The sequence below is a fragment of the Empidonax traillii genome, unplaced genomic scaffold (genome assembly GCF_003031625.1).
Source record: "Empidonax traillii isolate 1590-97213 ecotype Southwest subspecies unplaced genomic scaffold, ASM303162v1 scaffold1110:size201231, whole genome shotgun sequence".
Lineage (NCBI taxonomy): Eukaryota > Metazoa > Chordata > Aves > Passeriformes > Tyrannidae > Empidonax > Empidonax traillii.
The window spans coordinates 37,348-60,598 of record NW_020956303.1 but is presented as its reverse complement, the minus strand read 5'-3'; the positions used below and the strand labels follow the sequence as shown (position 1 = coordinate 60,598).

The following is a 23,251-nucleotide window of genomic DNA, read 5'->3' as shown; positions in this document are numbered from 1 at the left end:
CTCTAAGATTGTCCAAGGCTTGCTGTACAATCCAGCACTGGTACGATTAACCACTGCAGTAGCATCACAGGCACCCTGAAATTATCAAGTGAACCCAAGACCATCTCTTTGCTTCTATAAAGGGGTGGCCACAAGGCCAGGAGAGGTATAAGGCCACATTATTATCCCCTGCACTCGTATGCTCGAGACACTTTCACTCCTGCAAAAGGGTACAAGACTGCACAGCCCGTGACGTTTCACAGCTCGCTTCCTCGGCACACAACAATGGCGAAAGCTTTTTTATTAAGGAGGGCAAGGCCTAGAAAATAAGGAACTAGGAAGCTATTTGGAATTAAAAGAATCATACAGCCATCAGACAGAGAGTCCAACAGGAAACACAGTAGCAGATTTAAGCTGATCACAGAATACAAACACCCTACAACCCTCAGATCTGTATCAGCGATTGCAAAATACTTGCAACACTGAGTCACCAGAAGCAAAAGGATTTTATTACTTTTAACAGTTGAGTGTCATGAGCTGAAAGGGCAAATAGGTACAGCACATGAAAAATTCACTACACACTGTTTCCAGAGCCAGGCGAAGCCCCCCAAGCTGCTAACACACATGTCCACCCCTGCTATATCCACTGACACTGCTTCCCAGCAGGATAACCAACCTCTGCTAAACACTGCCCATGGTTCACTCCAGAGAAAACAATGCTGGAGTAGAACCAGTGGTGCTGGCAACAGAAAGCAGAAGTCATACAAAACCTGGAAAAGGATACCTCTCCATAGAAGTTAATACAGAATCATAAAATGAAGGTGTGGCTCATATGGGAAGGGATCTGTGGAGGTCACCTTGCCCAACCTCCCTATTCCAACAGGGACACCCAGAGCTGGTTGCTAAGGACCATATCTAGATGGCTTTTGGGTAGCTCCAAGGATGGAGACTCCATCACTACCTTGGGCAACCTGTGCTTGTGCCACCACCGCACTGAAGGGGGTGTCCCTGGTCCAGAAGGACCCTCTGGAATCCAGCCCATGCCGTGGCCTCTTGTCCTGTCCCTGGGCACCCCTGGGAGTGCCTGGCTCACCTCTGGGCACCTCCCTGCAGGTGCCACAGCCACGGATCCCCCGAGCCCGCTCTGCTCCCGGCTGAGCAGCCCCGGCTGCCGCAGCCTTTGCCCAGCACAGACACCCCCGCCCTGCAGCACCACCGGGCCCTCGCTGGGCTCTCCCCAGCCCATCTCTGTCCCTCATGCCCTGGGGAGCCACAGCTGGGCCCGGTGCTCTGGGGTGGCCTCACTGGTGCCCAACAGAGGGCCAGGACCATCCCCTCCCTCCTCTGGCAACGCTTTGCCTAACACAGCCCAGGGCATCACCAGCCACCACTGGGGTCAAGGCACATTCACCTGTGTGACTGTGCCACAGAGGGACATGATCACACTGTGCCATTTCTTGTGAAGCAGTGGGTGCTATTTTTATATTCGAGTAAAAGAGCACTCAGAGTTTTAACCTGACACATTTGAATACATCCATTACCTGGAAGCAGAAAGTGGAAGTAGGCAGAGCAGAAAACACAAGAACAGATAAGGAGGAGCTGTAAGATTAGTACCTGTCAATCCTGGCTGCATGCAGGCTCTTAAGCAGGGACTTAAGAGCTTATTGGCATTTTATCTGGAAGAGTCCACAATACAAACAACTTCATCCCAAAGTAGATCTGGAGATCTGAAATCTGCACCCAAAACCAAGTTTCATGTTCTACACCAGAGGAATGAAGGTCCCACCGACCATTCAAACCCTTGCCTGGGTTGCACCATCTGACTGCAATGTAGTATTGATATCAAAAAGATAGAAGTCTTCACAAGAATATATGTATGGCCAGTCTCTTCGCGAACGAAGAACCGGGGAAGGTCTTTCCACCTTCCAGCCTGCGCATTGGATTTTTTAGGTGAGACACAGTGTGCGCGGAACTGAGCCCACCCTTTAATCCTGAGGTTCATCTGCCGGGGCCAAGCAAGCTTGGACGGTGGCAGCGAGGTCCTCAGGACGTAGATGGATTGCCTTACGGGCTAACGAGCTCCATCTGCCCGGGGAGGGGCCCTGACCGGGACTCGAACCCGGGTCTCAGCGTTCACAGCGCTGTGCTTTAACCACTTCACCACCAGGGGCTCCCTCACAAGAATAACACACAATCAGAAAAACAAGAACAGACATTCACTGAAATGCTACAGACTGAGCTACTCTGGAGGATTCCTCTATTCCCAAAAGACAGACATACACTGTAAAACAAAGTCCTCAGAAACATAACTCTGAAAATGATCTTCTGTTGTGAGCAGCTCTGCTCCCCCAGAAATCGGGACCGAACCAGTATAAATAACATTGCACTAAAATGCAACTAGAGTCCACAAGTTTTAGAACTTCCAATTCAACTTTCCCAAATTTCAAACTCCACATCTGTGATTACTGTTGTTCCACAACATGCCAAAGGGACCTTGGAAGACTTAACCCACAGCAAAGCTCATCCCCGGAAGCAGGAGCCAGAGAACAAACACTGCTTGGCCCATACAGTTCCAGGCCTAAATCACAAACCTGTCCTGGTTGGGAGGGACCTCTTGAGAAGCCCCTGCTCAGGCAGGGTCAGCCACCACAGGCCACCTTTGCTCAGTTTGTGTTCAAAGTGATCTTTCCAGAACTGGCACAAAGAAGCCTCAAACTGCTGAGGTTCCCGAAGCCTTCAATCCAATGGCTCCAAAAGGAGCAAACACCTGCAACTTCTGTGCTAATACCAAAATGGGTGAATGAAGACCTGGATGACTATAATCCGTGTCTCCTGACCCACTGGGAAAGCCACATAAAGGCAGAGAAAAAACAGAGCCCAGCAAAGCTGAGGCAGCAGTGCCTTGAATGCAACATAAAATTAACACTGACCTCAGAAAAGGGATGTTCCATAGCCTGGAGCACTAAACTGACACATTTAAACCTTTTAAAGTGTCCTATTCAACTGAAAATTACAACCACTCTAGAAGATCACAGTTTCTGGTGTTTTCATGAGTGAGGTGACTCACAGCAGCACACAGAGCAAAGGAGGTAAGCACACAGAGCAAGAGCCAGCTTTTAAACCTTCTGCAAAATAAAAATGAGTTTATTACCATCACAGCATAGTAGGAGGAACATCTTTGTAACAAGGTCATCAAGGCCACCAGTTCTTACCACTAAATCTGACTTTAAAAGCCCATCACTCCCCCAAAAACACACTGAATCAGAGCATAGCAGTTAGTCAGGGGCAGCTGCAACTTCCAACACAAACCACAGACAGAACCCACAGGCTGTCACTAACCCACGGCTGCTCCTCCTGCCCTGAGCTCTGTGCTTACACAGAAACCCAGGGTAGGTCTCTGGAACTGTTTCTGCCACTCCAGTAATCACAGCAGCAGCTAGAGCAGGAGATGCCTGTCCATTACAATTGAAATCAACCTCATTCTATTCTACCCAGTTTGTTCAACAGCTTCCCAAGAACAACACAAATGAGAAGCATCTTCACTTGGTGAGAGGCTTTTACACCACTGAGACTCAAAGACAACACAGACCCACGGCAGACAAAGCCTTTAAATAAGAGAAAGCCCCCTCCCAAAAAGTAACCCGGATCCCACCTTGGACTTTCTGAAGCATTCTGGGCAAAAAAGTTCTACCCCAAACTATTTACCTGCCCAGTCTCATTCCCAGCAGCACCTATAGTCACAGACAAACCTTGGGAACTGCCTTAGTTTGTCAAGTTTCCAAGGAACTGAAAATGTTCGGCTTGGTAGAGACATGCTTGAGTCACATAGAAAACTGTACAGCAAAAAGCTAAACTACATCAATTCATGTTAAATTTTCCTAAATCAATGCCATCATGAGTGAAAAAAAATTTCCATTTTTATGACAGATTTTTCTGTGTCTGATGGTTTCAATTATCCATTGTTTTTTCTCTAAACCACATGTCCCACAGTTGAAAAAATAAAAAAGCCAGATCTGAGATATCCTAGTAACCTCTTATTACTGCATTACCTAAGTGCCTCAGGTGTCTGTTAAGGATATGGAAACCAGCATGACAAGTCTTTAAACATCAGGCAAGAAAATCCAAGGGAGTGAAGTGATGACTGAAATAAGCTTAGTTGTGAAAGCATGTCACTCACAGTCTCATTAGCTCAACGCTCAAGCGAAACAGGAGCCTTATATCCTATATTTAGTGTTTTCAAACCTAAATCACTGTTCAACGTCTAAGGCTTAAACAATGCCCAGCTCTCATATCAACAGTACTCTGTGGTACAACAGTTAGAACAAGTTCACAAGGAACCAGCCAGGAAAGCTCAGTATTCCAAGGCCATCTGATGCTCAGTGTTCCAAGGTCAGCTCAGGGGAAGTACCACAGTGTCTCCTGGCACCTGCAGAGCACTGGCTCAGGCTCCTCCTACCCTGCAAGAACCAGGGCCTTTGGTTCTGCTCTCAGAGGTGGCTTGATTTCAAAGGAATGGCTACCAGCCTTAAGCCTTGCTGCCCTCAGCATGACTGAACCCAGGCTCAGTCACATTCCCACTCCACGGGTTCATTCTCAGATCAGTCTGCCCGCTGCCGCTCTGCCATCTTGCCCAGCCTGCAGCTGTGCCCAGGAACACCTGCCCTCCTCAGGGCTCAAGCAAGCCCTGACTACATCACCATCACCCTCAGCTACACAAGATCCCAGGTTCAGCTTTTTGGGGGTCTGCTCTGCTGGGGATGCAGATGGCACGCCACGTCTTCCTGCCAACATGTGGAAGGCACAGAGCCCATCCGGTCAGGCCCTTCCCTTTCCAGTGCTTCCAGCTGATGGTTGGTGGTTCCCAACTCAGTAGAAACAAACTCTAACATTGAGAACAACCCTGATGGCAAAAAATAAAATCATTATTTTACATGTAAACACAGTATTCTATGCAATAAGGGTACACATCGCAGCACTCGAATCCTCTTCTGGCCCCCACCAGCCCAATTCCCTCCTCATATGCACATATCTCCCCAAAACCAGAGCTTTATCTGGGATAACATCAATAGCCAAGCTTACTTCAACCCAGGGACTCGTTTGAGGTGGGAGGGCTCTGGCCATCAGGAGCCAGACACATTCACTGAAACATTCATCTTAAAACCAACACATCTAAGGAGTTCAAACTACAAGCAAGCAGTTGGACAGCCAAGCATACAGCGGGGCTAGTCCAGGGCTGGGGGCCAGCCAAGGCCAGCAGAGCAGCAGCAGGGAAGAGCCTAATGGACGTGGGAAGTTTAGCTGGGAAGAGCTCAGAACAAGGCATGGCTTGTTGACATGCGGGAGACAGCATGCACAGGGCCCGTGGACTAGCACACGCTAAGAACATGGAGAGGGAGAGAACTAACCAACCAGGAGACTTCACAAACGGCAGTGCTCCCTCTCTGTAAGGCTCTGGCCAAGAGCACAGGAACAGTTTGCATCCTAGCACAGAACACAAGCTCTCCAAGCAGGATGCACCTAAGCCAAACAGTTTTACATACAGCCTTATAGCAAGGGAACACTGTAAATAAATCAGTGTGTATGTTTGTGTGTAGATATACACATATATATATATATATATAAATATATATATACAGATACACACACAGATAAAATCATGTACATGACAAAAGTGGAGTCACATCACAGGAGTGGAGAAGTTTGCTCACCATTAGCAAATATCCTATGAAAGACTGTTGTAACAGAGCAGCCCGTGAGCGGGAAGTAAAACGAGATAAAGTCAATGAGTTGATGAACAGCAAAGCACTTACATCCATAGAGACAGCTGGGTCAGAGTCAGGGCACACAGGGACAGGAGTGAGCGCTGGGCCCTGCCTCCAGCCACCTCTTCAAAAGAAATTTACCTAAGGAACATCAGGGTTTCTACCTAAAAACCAGACTGGGCAGGAGAGACAAGGCACCTCTGACCAAGCAGAAGATTGTGGCTGACTCTGAGGCCAACAAGCTGGAAATTCTGTTCTTTCTGTGAGTGTCCTACAGTCCCTTAGCAACTCCCACCCCACCCTTTCAGCATCTACATCCCAGCAGCTTCTCCTGGTTGTGGATCTCGGCAGCAGAACCCACCCTTACGCACCTGGCCGTGCAATGCCACAGCAGAGCTAACACCCAGTAAGAGTCCTCACCCCCTGGCCTGGAACTGAGGGCAGGCTCTGAGCAGACACAATGACATACTGAATGAGTCCTAGGTTAGGTGTGATGCAGACAGGAGACACACACATTACCAGTGCCTGGAGGAGGCATGGGTGGGAAATCTGCACTGCACCCCACACAGCTCCCACTATGATCCACTGAGATTTAACTCAGCACACGCTGATGCATTGCTGTGTCTCAGGAGCACCAGAGGACACAGACTCTCCAGTTTGAGGCCTCCCTTCTGCTGGGGCACTTCAAGAGCTGCCCAAAAGGGTTTTTAATTCAAACCCATCACTTCTTTCCACCTGTGAATGGTTCTTACACTGCCAGTGAGAATTCCAGGAACACCTCTCAGCAATGCCAACACAAGCAGGCAGCAGCACCGGGCACCCTGTCTGAACACAGTGTTCTCCTCCCACTCAGAGCACCAGCAGCCTGTCCCAGGAACACACCTGGCAGCATGTCCCCTCATAAAACAGCACAGATACTTGCAGAGGCACCACGGTGTTGCATATGGGTTCTGTGGAAGAGTACATAGGACACAACCTGGACCTCTCACAAGGAATGTTTTCATCTGACCACAGCTCCACAAAGCAGCTGTCACATTCCAGTCTCTGGGAACACCAGTGGGAAGTTTAAGAGCCGTAGGTGTCTTTCCTATTCTCATCACAAGTTCTCCAAAGCTCCCCATTCATTTGAAGCTCTCCCTCCTTAAATCTATTAACTCTACACTTTATGGCACTAGAAAAAAAAGGTTAGTAAATGAATGGATTACGGATGGCTTTTGCATTTAAGCAGTATGCAAAATCCTCCCTCCTTCCCACTCCCTTTTTCTTCCATAGCTGACCCTCAGCACATAGAGATTTACACACAAAACAGAGAAACAGCGATCAGTCCAGCCAGCGTACGTGCTACTGCATCCCAGGGAGCAGCAAGGAGCAAAGGGCTGCTCCCACACCTGAACAGGTGTCACAGAAACCAGGACCAATCATTTCCAACATGACACTGCTCTCCTGGCACTGCCTTCCCCTAGAAGACAGCAGGATGTCCTGCAGTGCACTCCAGCAGCTCCCTTAGCCCAGGTTTGTGCCCTGTATTCAGCAAGTATTCTCTCTTTGCCAAAGCCAAGGGGAGAGCAGCTTTGGGAGCAGCGGCCAGCCTGGTGCTGGGGACAGAGCACCAAAGCGCAGATCACAGTGCATCGAATCCTTGTTCCCCGTAAATCCATGGCAACTACTGCCTCACTGCAAGCACAGGGAAGTGCTCAGATATCAGCCAGCTGTACAGAACAAGGACAGGAAGCACCAAACATGGACCTGGCATCATCAGTGACCCTGGAGTGACTGTCGCTCCAGGGCTTTAACACGAACCCAGCCTGTCTGGCACTGTGCAGGCAGCAGTGCTGGAGAGGAAGGCTCAAGCTCCAACACAACCACCATTGCTGGGGACATAGCTTTGCCTTTCCTGGTTGAGTAGGACTAGGAGTGCATCCTGCAGCATTGCCAACTCTAATTGCAACCTCCACCGGAAATACAGTTTTACCATCTGGAGAATTCCTCTTCTGACCCACAAGTCCAGTTGCGCTCACTTCCTTTTTTATTTAGGAAACCAGAACCTCCCAGATAAATCACTTCACTTCTGAACATGAGGTGAACCAGGCAGCCCAAAGCTGTGGAACAGAGGGGTTTGCTCAGGAACAGCTGCGCTTGAGCACTGCTGCTGCACAGTCACACTCCAGCACGTCCTACAGTTGTGACCACAGACACCCATTACTCCTGACATGAGCCCACTGGGGTGACTGCCATGTCCCTCCCACTGTGCCTGATAGAACCAAAGCTCTGTGGAACTGCAGTGAGCAAAGGTGTAACTGTGCTGAGGCCACCATTTGTGCCCCACACTCAAAGAGCCATCTTCCTTCTAGGCAGCCTCTGAACGGCACCGCTGGAGCCACACACTCGGTGAATGGCTCGTCTGACCTGTAGGACCTCCCTCTGGTGAAAGCCATGGCTCCAACACCAGCTCCATGGGTTTGGCTTTACACACAGTGCCAGCTGCCCCGCAGAATGAGGGCACCTGGATGATACTTCTAAACTAAGCTAGAAAAAGAGAATTTCTTGGGTCCTCAAGTCTACAGCAGACTTCCCATCAGTGGCCTGAACTGAATGCCAAGGAGCCAGCTGGGTTTGCCAGCATACAGGTACCAGGTGTACACACTCCTGGAAATCTCTTCCACCTGGACAAAGTCAGGAAAAGACAATAAAGTGAATCCCATTATGACATCAGCCTGTGGAAAGGGCAAGTCCCCAAGTTCACAGGCAGGCTGGGAGGTGAGTGTGCCTCCTGCCATGACCCTGTCTCCCAGGTAAAAGCAAGAATCTGAGGTTTGCTATGGAAAATAGAGACCCCGGTTCTGGAACAAAGGGATAACACAAGAGTTCTTTGATGGGAAGAAAAGTCAGCTGATGGAGAGACTGTTTTTGGATGACAAGTGAGGCAGAGCATCCCTTCCCTGTATGCTGCCCCATCAAACCAAAGTTCATATAGAGAGAGGCTCCAGGAAGGCAAAGACCCACTCCTCAGGTCGAGAATACTTGCAGAAGTCAAACAACAGGTAGCAAAGCTGTCCCTTGAAAGGTCACATCAAAGTGTGACATAACACATCCTAACTGCAGACAGATTTTTAGAGACATGGGCATAGCAAAGGTGGAAAAACCAGAGCATGCAAGGATGCACTGCACTGCCAGGAACATCACTGCTTATTCATGAAATAAACCATTTCATCACAGCGTGGCTGCCTAAGCAGGGCATATCTGTGCCAACCAGGCTCAGGGTAGCCCAGCAACCTGAAGCCAGGCCCAAGGGAGGGAGGATGCTGGGTGAGGATGCATGGACAAGCCACTCGCTGCAGCCAGAGTCTGTCAGCCTGGTTATAAATGTGGGTTGCTACAAGCAGCACTCGTCTGGCCTTAGTGGGCAGACAGCTACCCAGACAGCTCCCAAAGCTCCACAATGCTGGGAAGAGAACTCTGTGTGTATTAACATGAAAGACTGAGGAGCAGACGAACCCATGGATACTGTGCCTACAAAACTTCCAAGTTTCAGCACCATTTCCTGGGTCAGTCCTTTGAGACGAAAAGTCAAGGAAGGGGCTAAAACACAAACAGTACCTAATATCAGTCCTTCCTGCACCTGACAGGAGTTCAATCACCAGTAAATTCTACTCCCAGTCTCTGGCACACCTGATGTGGAGGCAGAGGAGTACATGTGTACACACATGCCTATCATGCCAGGGAACCTGGAAAGGAGTAGCCTTTTTCGGTCTGGGCAGTCTGTCTGATAGGCAGGGGCACCCCCAGCAAGCCTTACCTGACCCGATTTTGATCAGTCCGTTGTGCTGGATGAAGATGGTGTCGCAGGTCAGGTTTCCATGGATGATGGGGGGATCACAAGAGTGGAGGTAGCTGGACATGGAGAACAGAGCACTGGTCAAGAACTGCCAAGGCCTGGAATTCCCCCCTTAACCCCTTCCCAATCTCAAGCAACATCAGAAGAGAACAGGAGAGCAAAGGGCACATGCCAGGGATTTACAATAGTGGAGGGGGGAGGGGGGGTATAATTCAGTGACTGTACATCAGCCTTTAGCTAGGAGAGAATCAGGAATATTGAGGAATTGTCTCTAACAATCAATCTTCAGAACATGGGAGAAAAAAGAAACCTTTCTCTGATCAGTTTCCAAGAAACTCAGGGTACCAGAGGCAAAGACACTATTTCATACACCTCAGTACTGCCGGGTGGGTGCTAAAAGAGTTACAATTATATACCAGAAGCCCTACTCACAGAGCACCAAAGAGGCACTTAGTGCTATACACACAGGACTGGGCATATCTGCCAGCAGGCACAAATAGTTTTTCAGAGATTAGGTCCCAGGTACACCCTGCTTTTGCACCTCACTCTGCCTCGGTTTAAGTTAGCAGCCAGCACAAATGAGGATGGTCAGCTCCCAGAAGTGTATTAGAACCCCAACTATTCACCAACTGCTGTAATTTCACAAAATGGCACCAGAGTTTTGTCTATGGAGTGCAAGCTGTGCTCTGCCATCTGGGTTATTGTTTTTCCAAGGCTCTTATTAGCTACTCACCAACTCTGGCTCAGGTGGAGAAGAGGTTTTAAAACCCAAAACACATTCTACTCAGCTGCACTGCACTGAGATGGCTGCAGAAGATCTGCATCATCAAGAAATGTACAGACCCACACACACATCTAACACTATGCCTCAATATCCATGAATCCACTGCCTGCCACAGGGCTGCAGCCTGCCAACGCTATGGAAGGTTTCCTCGGTCCTCTCACGTGGAATTTCATTTCTCTGTCATCTCTGCAACATCCTCCTGGCTGTGGTGAGACCTGGGTTATAAAGCTGGATACTCTGGAGAGCTCCCTGATGCTCAGCTCCCACACTCACTACCACATCACTCACAACTGCCAGGATCTCAAGGTCAGTACCCCACGTACCTGAGAGCAGAGAGGATCTGGGTACACCATCGCTTCCAGGCCTGCAGACACAGGAGGAAAAGGATAAAAATCATCCACAAGGAGCTGATCTGTAGTTTTGTGATTACCAGCCTGCTCATAGGAAGGAATACACGCTTCATTCTGTGGCACCTGAGCTTTCACCCAGTGCAGGTGTAAAGGATCAGCTCTCTCATGCTCAGCTTCGTTTCTACATATTCCCATAGGTCCAGAAACACACCTGTCCTCCTGAGTCCTCCCCTGCACAGACACCTTCCCTCTTTCCTGTGAGGGCCCATGGAGAGGGACATGCCTGTCACATCACATGTATGAAACTGCAGAGCTGCTTGCAGCAAAGAATCAGCACCGAACTGCTGTCCCAGAGAATCTGCAGCTGAACTAGGCCACAGGGACACCGAGGAACTGCAGGCACATGTTATCACCAGGTTCTCAAAGGGATCCTCTGCTGAAAGAGCTCTCCAAGAACTGATGGCTTTCAGAGAATATGGGCATACAGAAAAATAAAGAGTTACCTTTTCATTCATAGTTTTGTGGTTTTTCTTTGTCTTCTTCAGGAACTGTTTCAAACTCCCTGAAGACATGTACTCAGTGATGAAGATCACCTGTGGGGCAGTGTGAGACATTACCCTCTGCTTCACTAATTACCTATACAACACACAATGAGAACCCAACAGCCTGTTTGCTGCTCTTACCCTGGCCTTGTTCTCCTTCACATCAGCCCAGTATTTGTGGAACTTCACAATGTTCAGATGGTCCAGCTGAATTAAGTTGTCAAACACTGCTTTAACTTTTTCCTTAACATCAGAAAGACAAAGACATGTCACATCAGAGACCACATCAACCCATATCACTCTTTCTCCTTGGGTCTTGATCCCCTTAAACAGCACTGTACATGTCAAGCTCCTACGCTAAGGATAGACGGCATCTCATTTCCTTCTGCGCTGCACCTCAGCAGAGCATGGTTTGATCATCAAATCTAAACAAACACAAGAGCCCACGGAAACAGCACAACAGTTTTCCAGTACATTTCCTAGACAGGCCAGGCTTCAGCCAAATTGGCTACACTTGGGCAGCACAGCACTCCAAACCCAGCCAATCATCCACACAAAAGATCACCAGTACTCATAATCCCACCTTGGTGCAAGATATGTTTCCACATTCTGTTGAGAAACACATCAACTTACTTCTTGAAGCTTAAAGTTCTTCCGCTCAGAAAACTGAACTTCATTCCAAACAACTTCCACACCTTCTTCCGTATCCATGGCCAGGTAGGCACTGTCGATCCCTGGGACGTTACGCTGGTTCACCTTGGGGGGGGGGAGAATGGAGAGAGGAGTGAGCTCTAAGCCAGCAAGACCAGACCACTGCCATGCCACCCTCGTGGGAGAATTATGAACTCTGGTCATTAACCTTTAATTAAATGAGCATTCCAGGACAGGATTGTGCACGTGTATCTCAGGATGGGGCATACCCAAAATGAGCCACCATAGGCTGTGTGAGCAGCAAGTCCTGGGCATACCTGAGGGAAACCCTCTTGTGCACAAAAGCTGTTATTGGAGCAAAGCTGTGTTCTGCCAACAATACATTAGATTTTCATGTTTTAGGATACCTGTAGTTTATTCCATCACAAAAAACGACTCCAACCATAGAAAAGGGATACAGAAATGTCTCAAGAACTCAGATACAGCTTCATAGAGGAATCTTCTGAAAGGTGATGATACACAAAATTCAAAGCAGAGAGGAACAAAGGGAAAGCTGCACGTTCAGAACAGACATGGGAATCAATGACACAGTGGAAAATGCTACAGTAACTTCTTTAATTAATAAATGCAAACTCTGACCCAGCACAAGTACATCCACACCCAATACTAAATACAAAGATGAGCATTAAGAGAGCAGCAAGGTAAGGGGAGGGGATCGAGAGTTTAGAGTCCAGCATGAGAATGGCAAGGGCTTTGGGAGGACATAATGCTGAAGGACCTGCAGATATCTGAGATGAATCACATTCCCAACAGCAAATTTTCCATAACATCATTTTTCCTCAGATATATTGCAGCATCCAAAGATGTGCACGGGCTCTCTCCTCCAGCATCCAGAGCATTTGCTGTTCTGTGATGTGTTTGACAGGCACAGTCACAGACATGGTGAATGTCCCACTGCACCAGGCAATGTGTGGTGATAGAACTGGATTCCCATTCCAAAGCACTTTGAGAGGACAAGAGGGCAGAATTTACCTTCTAATGGTCAAACGGCAACAATTACTCTTCCCATCCACTGGCCACACACCTAGAATCACTTCATAGAATCACTGGATATCCTGAGTTGGAAGAGACCCACAAGGATCACTGAAGTCCAGCTCCTGGCCCTGCACAGGACAACCCCAAGAATCCCACCATGTGCCTGAGAGCAATGTCCAAATGCTCCCTGAACTCTGGCAGCCTTGGTGCTCATTACCAGGCTTGGCAGCTTTCAGCTGATCCAATTTCCCCCATGAGGTAACAGCTAACAGAGATTTGCATGGCAAATCCCGACTCATCTTCCACTTCTATCACCTCTAAGTCCAGGCCATTTCACAGCTCTTCCTTCTCATACTGTTACCTTCTCTTCCCTCACTAGGGACCCCACCAGCATCCCATTTGCTGGAAGTTTCTCACCATATATGAGATTCCTCAAAAATCCCTTCTCCCTTGGCAGCCACTTTCATACGATCAAATTTACCCAATTTCATCATTCCAGCTGAACTGCTCTATCCCGTTCTACTCCTTCAGCAGCCCTACAACAAGGAGTGACAACCCACCAATACAAGTGAGGCTCTTTATGATCTCCCTGGGGAACCCAAAGAAGCCCTTTGACATTCAATACTCTGACACTGCAGGTGACACACTCCAGTGACAAATGACATTAAGCACAGTAAAACCAGAGTGATGCAGATTTCTTCAGCAACTGAGCAGTAAATGAGTGTGACACAACCAGCTGCAAGGCGTGGCACAGGCAGGAATAAGGAATACAGGCCATAATTATATAAGGAGAGCCTGAGCTATGGAAAATAACTACTGAAAACTATCACAGGAGATGATAGCTATATATGAACCACCCTGATCCCTTCCACCTGAGCCACCTGCATAACTGAGGGGTGAAAGAACTGAGTTTTGGTTTAATATGATGTTCACATTGATCTTAAAAACTTGATTTATATATATATATATATATACATGTACACTGACACCAACATCTAAATACCAGGCCGGGCCTCTTATGTTTCATCATTAAAGAAAGCTGAAGGAATAGTGATAATTAAGGATAGAATACTTTTCCTTCAAACTGTAGTATAAGCAATATCTTAGGGATGATAGCAGTATAAATATGCTCACTACAATTGCTAAAGGTGAATGACAAAAGGCTTTAACTTCAGCAATTTTAACCAAGCCCCAGGCAGCAGAAAGACAGGTGTGTGTGAGCCAGTGCAGGGAACAAGGTAACAGCCACCACACCGACACCCAGTGCCAGTTCTACCCTCTGGATTCTCTTCTTTCATCACACTTGCTGCTTATTCACAGAAACATTAAGGTTGGAAAAGACCTCCAAATCCCCAGTCCAACCGTTAAAGGCCCTCTATTGAAAGGCCCCCAGCTTTACCGGATTAACTAAGTCCTCAACTACTGGCAGCTACTCAAAATCTGCCCCGATAACACAGCCAGGGGTTGAGGACTCGCCACATCTCCCACTTCTGGCCAAGCTCAACAAGCGTAAATTATTTCCATGACTCATAGGCAATATTCCAGGGCACCAGATATGACTCAAGACACCAAACCCAGCTGACATCACCGATGGCAATTCTCAGTTTCCCAGGAGATTCGACAGCTTGGGCAGAAGAGTAAAAGGGGAAAAATGCAGACAGACAACTGAAAGGCAATAGCTGATTCCTCCTGGGTTCAGGTTGCCAAATCCCTGTTCCACATCCTTCTCCATGCTCGACGAAGCAGAATCCTAAGCCCTCACAAAAGCATGACGATAATGTATCGCTCTGCTGTTTGTCCCAGACAGCCCACAGGCTAGGCAGCTTTTATACTCTGAGGGAGGAAGTGACCTGAGCCCAGCTTAGCCTGAATTTCCCCAGCACGGCAAAGGAAGTAGCTCCATACCACAGAGGTACTAACACAGCTCTGTGTCTGTGTAAGCAAGAGGCAAGGAAACTCAAGAGGAATTCAAGTGAATTTAATTACTTAAAGGGGAGTGGGGGAAGTGGCATAACAGCTCTGAGGGGAAAAAATCTGGAAGCTAAATCTCCCTTTGGCAGGTTATTTCAATTGTCCAATGCGTATTTTTTCTATAGCTCTCAAACATCTGGATATCTATCACTGAAAGAACAGATAGTTCACATGATCTGTCAATTAAACAATAAAACAAATACAGCCTAAGCCACAGGTGACAGCGATTACTTATAATCTAGAAAGAAAAGGTATAAAAACTGGAAAAAAGCCCACAATAACTAAAATATCAGTAAGAAATGGAATTGCACATTGAAGAGAGGGGGAGTGGCAGCACATCAGGCCAGACCCTCACAAGAAGCCCCAGATCTGGTTTAGAGTAGCATGAATATGTTAATGAGTTTCCCTGGCCACCTGTTAAGGCCAGAGAAAAGGATCAAAGCTCTGCCCAACCAGCTGGAAAACTCCTTGGACCAGAGATAAGAGAACTCCAGAGCCAGCAGCTGGGCCATGTGGAGCTCAGCTTCTCCCTGAGCTGTGGGGAAACAAAAAGCACCAAATTTACCATCAGCAACAGAACAAAAAGGGCTCTCTGGGATCTGAGGCTAATTCAGAGTGTAACACAATAAAGAATGCTAGATCCACTGCAGGAAAAAGGAAAAGAAATCCAACGGAGCAAAGAAGCAATCCTACTGCAAGTTTTAATTAAACTCACACCCTGGCCTTGGCACTTATAGTGGCAAAATGCTTGAAAGGTGTTAATTCAACAAGAAAATTAAAATAACCAGTGTAATATAACAGTGGCAAGGAAAGGAAGGTATTGATTATTACCATGGCTGTACAAACCAACTCACACAGCAACTAAAGTGTAAGGAGAAGACAATGTGACCATCAGCAGTACAATAATTGGTTCTTCCAGACATGCTGCAACAAGCAACAAGGTCAAACACATCTGCAAGTTCATCTGTTAACCCAACAGGCACATCTGGACTATTTAAAGATAGGGTTAAAAGTCCTCCATGTGTTAGAGTTTGCCCTCACTTGTAACATCACTGCCCTGCGCCAGGTCAGCAGATGTCGTGCTGAGAGAAGAATCAGAACCTGACACCTTTTTAGCACAGGCAGTGTGTGTCCCTGTCACCTCCTGCAGGTCCTGCTCTGCACTGGTCCACTCAGCTGGACCCTACTGGGAGCCAGGACATTCTGCACAGAGCCCAGGAGGGAGCCACAGCTCCTCTGCAGCAAAGGGGTGAGTTTTGAACCACAGTGTCACACAGACCATTCCAGGCCACCATCCCGGAGGCTGAAGCCCAGTGGCCATCCAGCCTCTCCAAAAGCACTTGAACAGTTCTGGCTAAACAACACACCACAGGACAGACCTCACTACAAATTCCCCCCCAGGCAGAAGATCAACTACTCTAAAAAAACCACAAATGTATGACAGGAGTCAAGGTGCTCTCTGAACAGCAGCAGCACTGCTCTGGATACAGTCACTGAGGCTGGAAAAGCCCTCTCAGACCATCGAGTCCAACTGCTTCCCCAGCACTGCCAAGGCCACCACTAATCCATGTTCCCAAGGGCCACATCCACATGGCTTTTAAGTCCCTCCAGGGATGGGGACTGCAACCCTGTCGTTGGCAGCTGTGCCATGGCCGCACAGTCCTTTAAGGGAAGGAATTTTTCCTAATACCCAACCTGACCCTCCCCTAGCACAGCTTGAGGCTGTTCCCTCTCCTCCTGTCCCTTGTTTCCCGGCAGCAGAGCCCAACCCCGCCCAGCTCCCCCCTCCTGTCAGGGAGTTGCAGAGCCAGAAGGTCCCCCCTGAGCCTCCTTTTCTCCAGGCTGAGCCCCCCCCAGTTCCCTCAGCCCCTCCTGCTGCTCCAGCCCCTTAACATCTCTCTTGTCATGAGGGGCCAGAACTGCATCCAGGACTTGAGGTGCGGTCCCACCAGCGCCGAGTATCCCACAGGGAGACAAGCATCATTCCCATCTATTTAATGGATACCAGAAATGAATACAAATTGCCTACAGCAAGCCCAAAGGGAAGAGTACTCAGTTTCACTTGGTGCTTCAAAATAAACAAGCAATCCAGACAGGATAAACACCAAGTGAGCTATTCCCATTCTGCTCTAGTCCATCCTGCTCTTTTGTGAGACAGGCACTGAAGACCTGAAATGGGATTTTTCCTGAACACTGATAAGTAGAAACAGGATAGAGCCATTTCTGTCATCCATGTTGCCATGGGATGCTTGAAAAAGCACCACGTTCCCATGGCTAACTTCCGTCCGTCTGTGCCTTTGTCCATCAGGATTTGCCATCAGCCTCCCCGCAGGCAGGACCTGGAGTCAGAGGCAGCACATGGCCTCTCCCCTCTGATGGCCCAGCAGGAAGCCTCTTCCCAAGCCTGAGCCCCACCAAACCCATGGCAGCTGTCACGATACCTTGATCTCTGCCTGGGCTTCCCAAGGCACGGCTGAGAGGCAGAGGGCCAACAAGGGAAGGTTTCAGTGCTGCTGCACAGGCCCTGGTATTTTTAGAACAGCTCTGTAAGGAATGCAGAGCAAACCCCATCCCTCGGTCGCAGGCAGTTAGAGGGTGACCAGCACCTCCAGCCTCCCAGGAGCTCTGGGAAAGTGGCAGCCAGATGCCCCTGCTCCCCGCCGCAGCCACATGGAGCGAGTGCCAGCTGTCTGTCACAGTCTGTGAGCAAGGACAGAACAGGGCTGTGACAAAGGCTCAGTCCCCTCTGCACCCTTAAGTGCCCCTCAGCTCATTCAGGCACATCCCAAGGGTTCATTCCTTCCAGAAAGCCCCCACACGAGCCAACAAAAATGTTAAAAGGCTGCACATACTCCCTCTTCTGAGTATCTTCCCTATGGTCAAGAAACACCATAAAAACTACAGCATGGCATTAGTTTTCTCCACTAGCTGGAAAAAACCCAGGTCCATTGCCAAAGCCTGTCAGGGAGCTGGCACCTCTCCAAGCACCAGCTTGCTTGGAGAGTCTCTGCAGCCCATCTTCCTTCCAGCAGCAGAATCCAACACTCAAGAGCACCTCAAAAGCCACCTTTCCCAGGAACAATGCCTCCCTTTCCCACACACAGAAACTCAGATGTGTGACAGGAAAAGACAAACTGGTGCTTATTTTTTACTAGCTCAGTAAGTCACTGTCCAAGCACTGAAATTCAGCTGTAACACCCAGCCATCAACAGCTGGGAAGTGCCAATTCAAATGACAACCAGATCCTTCATAGGAAAAGAGAAGCAAACTAAAGGCAGTGGTGCTACCTAAATTAATTTTCTGAACTTCCAGTAACAGTACCCAATGAAGAACAGCAAGACTGGACTAGGACACACTCACAGGCACAGCACATACTGCCTCAAACTCTGCTCCCCAAGTTTTGTACCTGATGTGACACCCAGGGCCATGTGGAACTCCATTACCCTGTCCTAGTCCACACATCCCTGTAAGGGAAGCTTGGGAGGACTGCAGCTTTAATCTAGTTACTTGACAGAGGAAAACCCCAGAGACAAAACCAAGAATTAATTAGCATGGCAACCACTGCATGCACAGCCACACTGATACACGAGGTGTGTCCCCAGGGATGAGGCAGAAAGGAACCTCCTGATCTCAGCAGTCACTGCAGTGGTGAGAACACAAAAAGTGCTCCAGCAGCTGAGCTTCCAAAGAGTCAATAACACATCAGGCACAGGACAAGACAGCCATGAGGTCACTGATGGCTATCAAGAACTGACACATCACCTTCAACCATCCTAAAAATCCCCCTCAACACTTTAGAATCTGTGGGACAGAAGCACAATCCCTGTACCCACTCTCAGCACAGGATGTTACAATCAACACCAGGGTAAGTTTCCAGGGAGTGACACAAGGTTCTCCCGCTGTTCTTGAGCAGCCTGACATATCCTCTAGGAAAAGGCAAAAGTGTTTAAGCAGAGACCAGTGCTCTTTCTCCATTATCTTCCTTTTGTGCTCTACGCGCCAGGCTTCACATCCTCACAAAAACCCCTGTGCTGGGGAGCACAGCAGCACTTGAGGAGAGCGACACCACTCCAGGCTGTGCCTCACGAGGAGCCTGTGGAAGGGGCAGCCAGGCCCACCCAGGCCTGTCCAGCCTTTTCCTGCTTCACCATGACAGACACGCTCACACACACCTCCAAAAGGGGACCCACTTGTGCCACATCCACAGTGCAACACAGATTCCCTCAACAGTACTGAAAGGGTTATTTACCAAAGCACATTACAAAGATGTCAGCAAAGTATTTCTTATAAAGTCTTGGCTCATGCAGTCACATGGTGTCTTCCTACGTAGAAAAGGTACAAAAAGAAATGTGGTCAATAGGCAGCTATCACACCCAGGAGATTCCCACCTGGGAAAAGTTGAGCCTCTCCTGCTCACATGAGCTTGCCAAGCCCAACACCATAACACTGGGTTAAAAATAAAGATTCTGCTGTAGCAGAGCACAGCTTTTCCTACAGTTATGTTGGGCCACTGTTGCATGTGACCTGTGTAGCTCCCAGGGACAGCGGTCACCAAGCTCTCGATTTCAGGTTCCACATGAGCCAGCTGCAGGAAGCTAAACATGACCTGTCAATGTGGTGCTGCAATCCAGCTCCGTTAGGAAGTTTCTGTTCCTAGGAGGCACAGCAGATAATTCTGATGATATTTGGACAACCCAAGAAAAATAAGTTATGCATGCATGCTGCCTACAAGAAGGGCATGGAGTGTCACAGGAGGACAACAGAAACAGAGGAGATGGTTTGTCATGGAGAGCAGCCAGAAGGGAGCCAGATGAGCCTAGGCTGGAAGAGCCCATCAGCCCTGTGACCGCCCTGCCCTCGCGCCACGGAGCCTTGCCCTGTGCCTCTGCCGTGGGACAAGATCCCCCTATAAGGCCTCACCCGTGTGTGTGTCAGGACAGCAACCCGGGCCGTGGGCAAAATTCCAGAACGGGATTCGGCTCGGAATCCCAGGATGGGCTTTGCTCTCTCAGTACCCAGGCACAAGCTTGCATTGGCCAAACTGCTGCCGACCAGCACTCGAGTCACTTTGGTCTCTTTCCGGGGTGTCGCGCCCCAGCTGCTCCTCTCCCCAGGCAGACTCGTGCCCAGCAGCACCTCCCCTTGGGAACCCACGTATTTCCAGGTTTATTAGAGGGCACAGCTCAGCCCAGGCGGCTGGCGCTAAACTGTGACCGGAGGTTGGCTGCGGCAGCTGCCGCTCGGCGGCCCGACCCTTCCCGGGGCCCGACACCGGCCCGAGGGCGTGGCCAGCGCGGGCCGCAGCCAATGGGCGCCGCCGCCGGTGATGTAACGCTCCTCGCCACCTGCCATTGGCCGGCTTGGCGGCCCAGCAGGTCCCGCCCCGCCACGCCCGCCCGGCACCGCCCCGGTCCCGGTCCCCATCCCGATCCTGGTCCTGGTCCTGGGGCGCTCGGGAGGGCCTGAGGCCGCTTTCCCCGGACTAGGAGCAGGTGGCCGGAACGTGTAGGGCCGGCACGGCCAGCGCAGGCCGTCCTGCCGCCCCAAGACCGTTCCGGGACCAGCGGCAGGGGCACCGTCCCGCCGAAATCTGCTCGTTTCGGTAAACAGGCACCGACACTCCCCGGCTCACAGCCAGCTCGCTTCCCCTGGCTGACGAGCCCTCTCCGCACTGCCTGCACAGCCCCACCTCTGCTGCAGCGAGGTCATCACAAACAGTCGATGAGTAGTAAAATACAGTCTATTTTTTTTTTAAGTGAGAAAAGGCCACTGCATTCCCAAGCGTACACCCGAGCACGGTGCTCGGAGCAAAGCGGGAAAGAATACCCAGGGAGCAGCAGAGCACAGGCAGCACACAGTCACTCCGTGACCACACGCGCCCATTCCTCTCCACGTTATCACATCTCGATGCTTCCATGGTGCCACCTAATCCAGCATCCAGGAGATACCACCAAGGTAAAGGATGAGGATTGCATCACTAAGGAGAGGTCAGCACCTCCCTTTTCCACCCCCTCCCTGCGAGGGGTATCGAGTAAGAGCCTATCCATGTGCTGTGCTGACCAGAAAAAACAGTGCAGAGAGAGCTGTCACACCTTCCTGGGATAAGAGGCACTTTGCTCTGGGATGCTCAGAAAGTAAACCTGTTATTCAAATAAATTTCATGCTGGGACATCAGCAGCGTGAGAGTTTACTCCAGGGAGCAGACCAAACGCTGAAGATGGCAAAGAGAGTCTGATGTCATGCAGTTCAGGGAACAAAAGCCTCTCTGCAAGCTCGGGGCTCATCGAGCCACAAATTCACATGTGAAATCCTGAGACACACCAGGATTTCAGTGCAGGGTCACAGCAGTGTGTGTTACTCCCTGTCAGAGAGCAGTTGGTGCAGCCCTCACTGGTGAGCAGCAGCCTCGAGCTCATCCAGATCACCCAACAACGTATTCTGTGTCCCCAACACCCATCCCTCAATCCACGGGTGGAGCAGAGCTCGGACCTCTATGGCAGCCTAAAACCACAAGCCAGTCATTTAGCCATGCCAAAATTTCAATGAACTTCTTGTGTCTGGGCCCTAATTTGTCTGCAGAGAGGGGAAGTGAAATCCAAAGAAAATACTAGAACCTCTCAAATCTTACCTGTCATGTAGGAGAGCACAGAAAAGTCTAGAAGGAAATTTCTCTTTCTGTGTCAAAATGATCAGTACTAGATAAAACACACTGAAATGATGACACAAACAAACCAGCTTTGTTCTCCAGCATGTGCCAGTTCAGTACAGAGCACAAGATAAAGCACTTCAGGTAAGGAATATACTGTGGAGGATAGAACCAGAGCTTCACATTGACACCTTCCCCTTGTAACTAATCTGCACAGCCTCACCAGAAAAGGTACACTGACTACACCATGCCAGGGCTTGGCTCATGTTAACCCCAAACCATGACAGCCATCAGCAAGCAAAGGTGAAAAACTGTGGGGAATCCCCGACCTTACTTTGACCTCCAAATTCACACTGGAACAAATGACTCTAGCCACCACCAGCGTTTGCACTGCCCATGTCTGCAGCGAGGGACAAAGAAGACAAACGCCCGTGCTCAGCACTTGTGCTGCAGCATGTTGTCTGTCAGAACCTGCCAGGGCTGCACAGCCTGCCCAGCCAGGGCAGGGGCACTGTGCCAGCACAGAGCAGCAACCAGTCTGTGCAGACAGCCCCCAGTAAGAAAAACAGGACCCAGCAATGAGCAGACAAAGGGAGAGGTCCCAAACAACGCGATCTAATCTTCTCGTGCCTTCACAGAGCACACTGCCAGCACAAGCACCAAGAAGTGGGTGCAAGTAGGACAGGCCAAGAAATGAGCCTGTGTGAGCTGTCTCTGCTTTATCCTCACTGCACAAACCAAGGCAAACCAAAAGCAAGGATTCAAAAGCTGATAAACCCGGGTAACTGGCTGCCTCGGCAGCAGGTACTGTCCACGCTCCCCAGTAAGCACCAAGGACTATGCAGCTATTGCTCTTCGCCATTCCCAGAGGGAAAGATCCACGAAACGCAACGCACGCTGGAGTGCCGGAGCCACTCCCTGCTCCACAGCAGCAACAGCTGGCCGCGACACCGGCCTAGGCAGGCGAAGGCAGTACCAGCTGCGCTCCAGCCGGGACACTCCGGGCCCTAGGAACGGTGGACCCTCGGCTGGCAAAGGGTCACCCACCTCCCTGCCTCCCGGGAGCGTGACGGATCCCCGACTCTGGGCCCGGCTGACGCGGGGACAGGCAGCAGGAGGACCTGGCGGGGCGGGACAAGCGGCTGCCCGAGCACCGCGCGGCCCGGCTCGGTCCAACCCGCACTCCCGCCTCGGGAACCGGCCCTCGGCACTGACCTCCTCGCGCCGCTTCTGCCAGCGGCCGCACGGCGACTCTTCCAGAATCTCGGACTCGTCCTCGCTCTCCTCCTCCTCCTCCTCCTCCGGGGGCGCCGCGGAAGTCACCGGCGCAGACACCGAGGTCATCCCCGGGCCAGACGACGCGGGCTCCGGCTTGGGGTCGGAGCCGCTGCTCGGCACCTGCTTGGACTCGCCCTCCGACATGCTGCGGTCGCACACCCTGCGGGAGAGGCGCGGTCCGTGAGGCGCGGCGGGAGGCCAGGCCGGGCCCACCGGGCCGGACCGAGCCGAGCCGCGCCCGCCGGGCCTGTCAGCCAAGGCCACACCCCGGGCCTGCTGGCAGCACCCGGCCGAGCCAGTGGCGGGCGCGGCGGGGGGCAAAGGGCGGGGGCCGCGCACTTACCGGGCCCGCGGCACCTCCCGGCCCCGAGCGCGTCCCCGCCGCAACCGCCGCGCTGCGTAACGCGCCGGGCGGGGC

The 23,251-nt window shown here is 50.4% G+C and overlaps 1 protein-coding gene and 1 non-coding gene across 3 annotated transcripts in view; both read right to left on the bottom strand.

Annotated features, from left to right (window-relative positions):
• Nucleotides 1-23,249, bottom strand: part of NRBP1 (nuclear receptor binding protein 1) — a 32,559-nt gene extending 9,310 nt beyond the window's left edge. Inside the window, exons 1-8 of one of the 2 annotated variants that reach the window (XM_027905017.1) lie at nt 23,177-23,249; nt 22,771-22,993; nt 11,886-12,008; nt 11,394-11,495; nt 11,214-11,303; nt 10,684-10,724; nt 9,538-9,632; nt 5,688-5,711 (exon numbers count right to left, since the gene is read on the bottom strand). In XM_027905017.1, coding sequence (XP_027760818.1) covers nt 5,688-5,711; nt 9,538-9,632; nt 10,684-10,724; nt 11,214-11,303; nt 11,394-11,495; nt 11,886-12,008; nt 22,771-22,977 — 682 coding nt within the window. In that variant the 5' untranslated portion in view covers nt 22,978-22,993; nt 23,177-23,249. The remainder of the gene's footprint in view (nt 1-5,687; nt 5,712-9,537; nt 9,633-10,683; nt 10,725-11,213; nt 11,304-11,393; nt 11,496-11,885; nt 12,009-22,770; nt 22,994-23,176) is intronic. The other variant, XM_027905018.1, reaches the window with a different exon arrangement.
• Nucleotides 2,078-2,149, bottom strand: TRNAH-GUG. Its single transcript has one exon. It is a non-coding gene; the product is annotated as a tRNA-His (tRNA).
• Nucleotides 23,250-23,251: the final 2 nt, after the last annotated feature.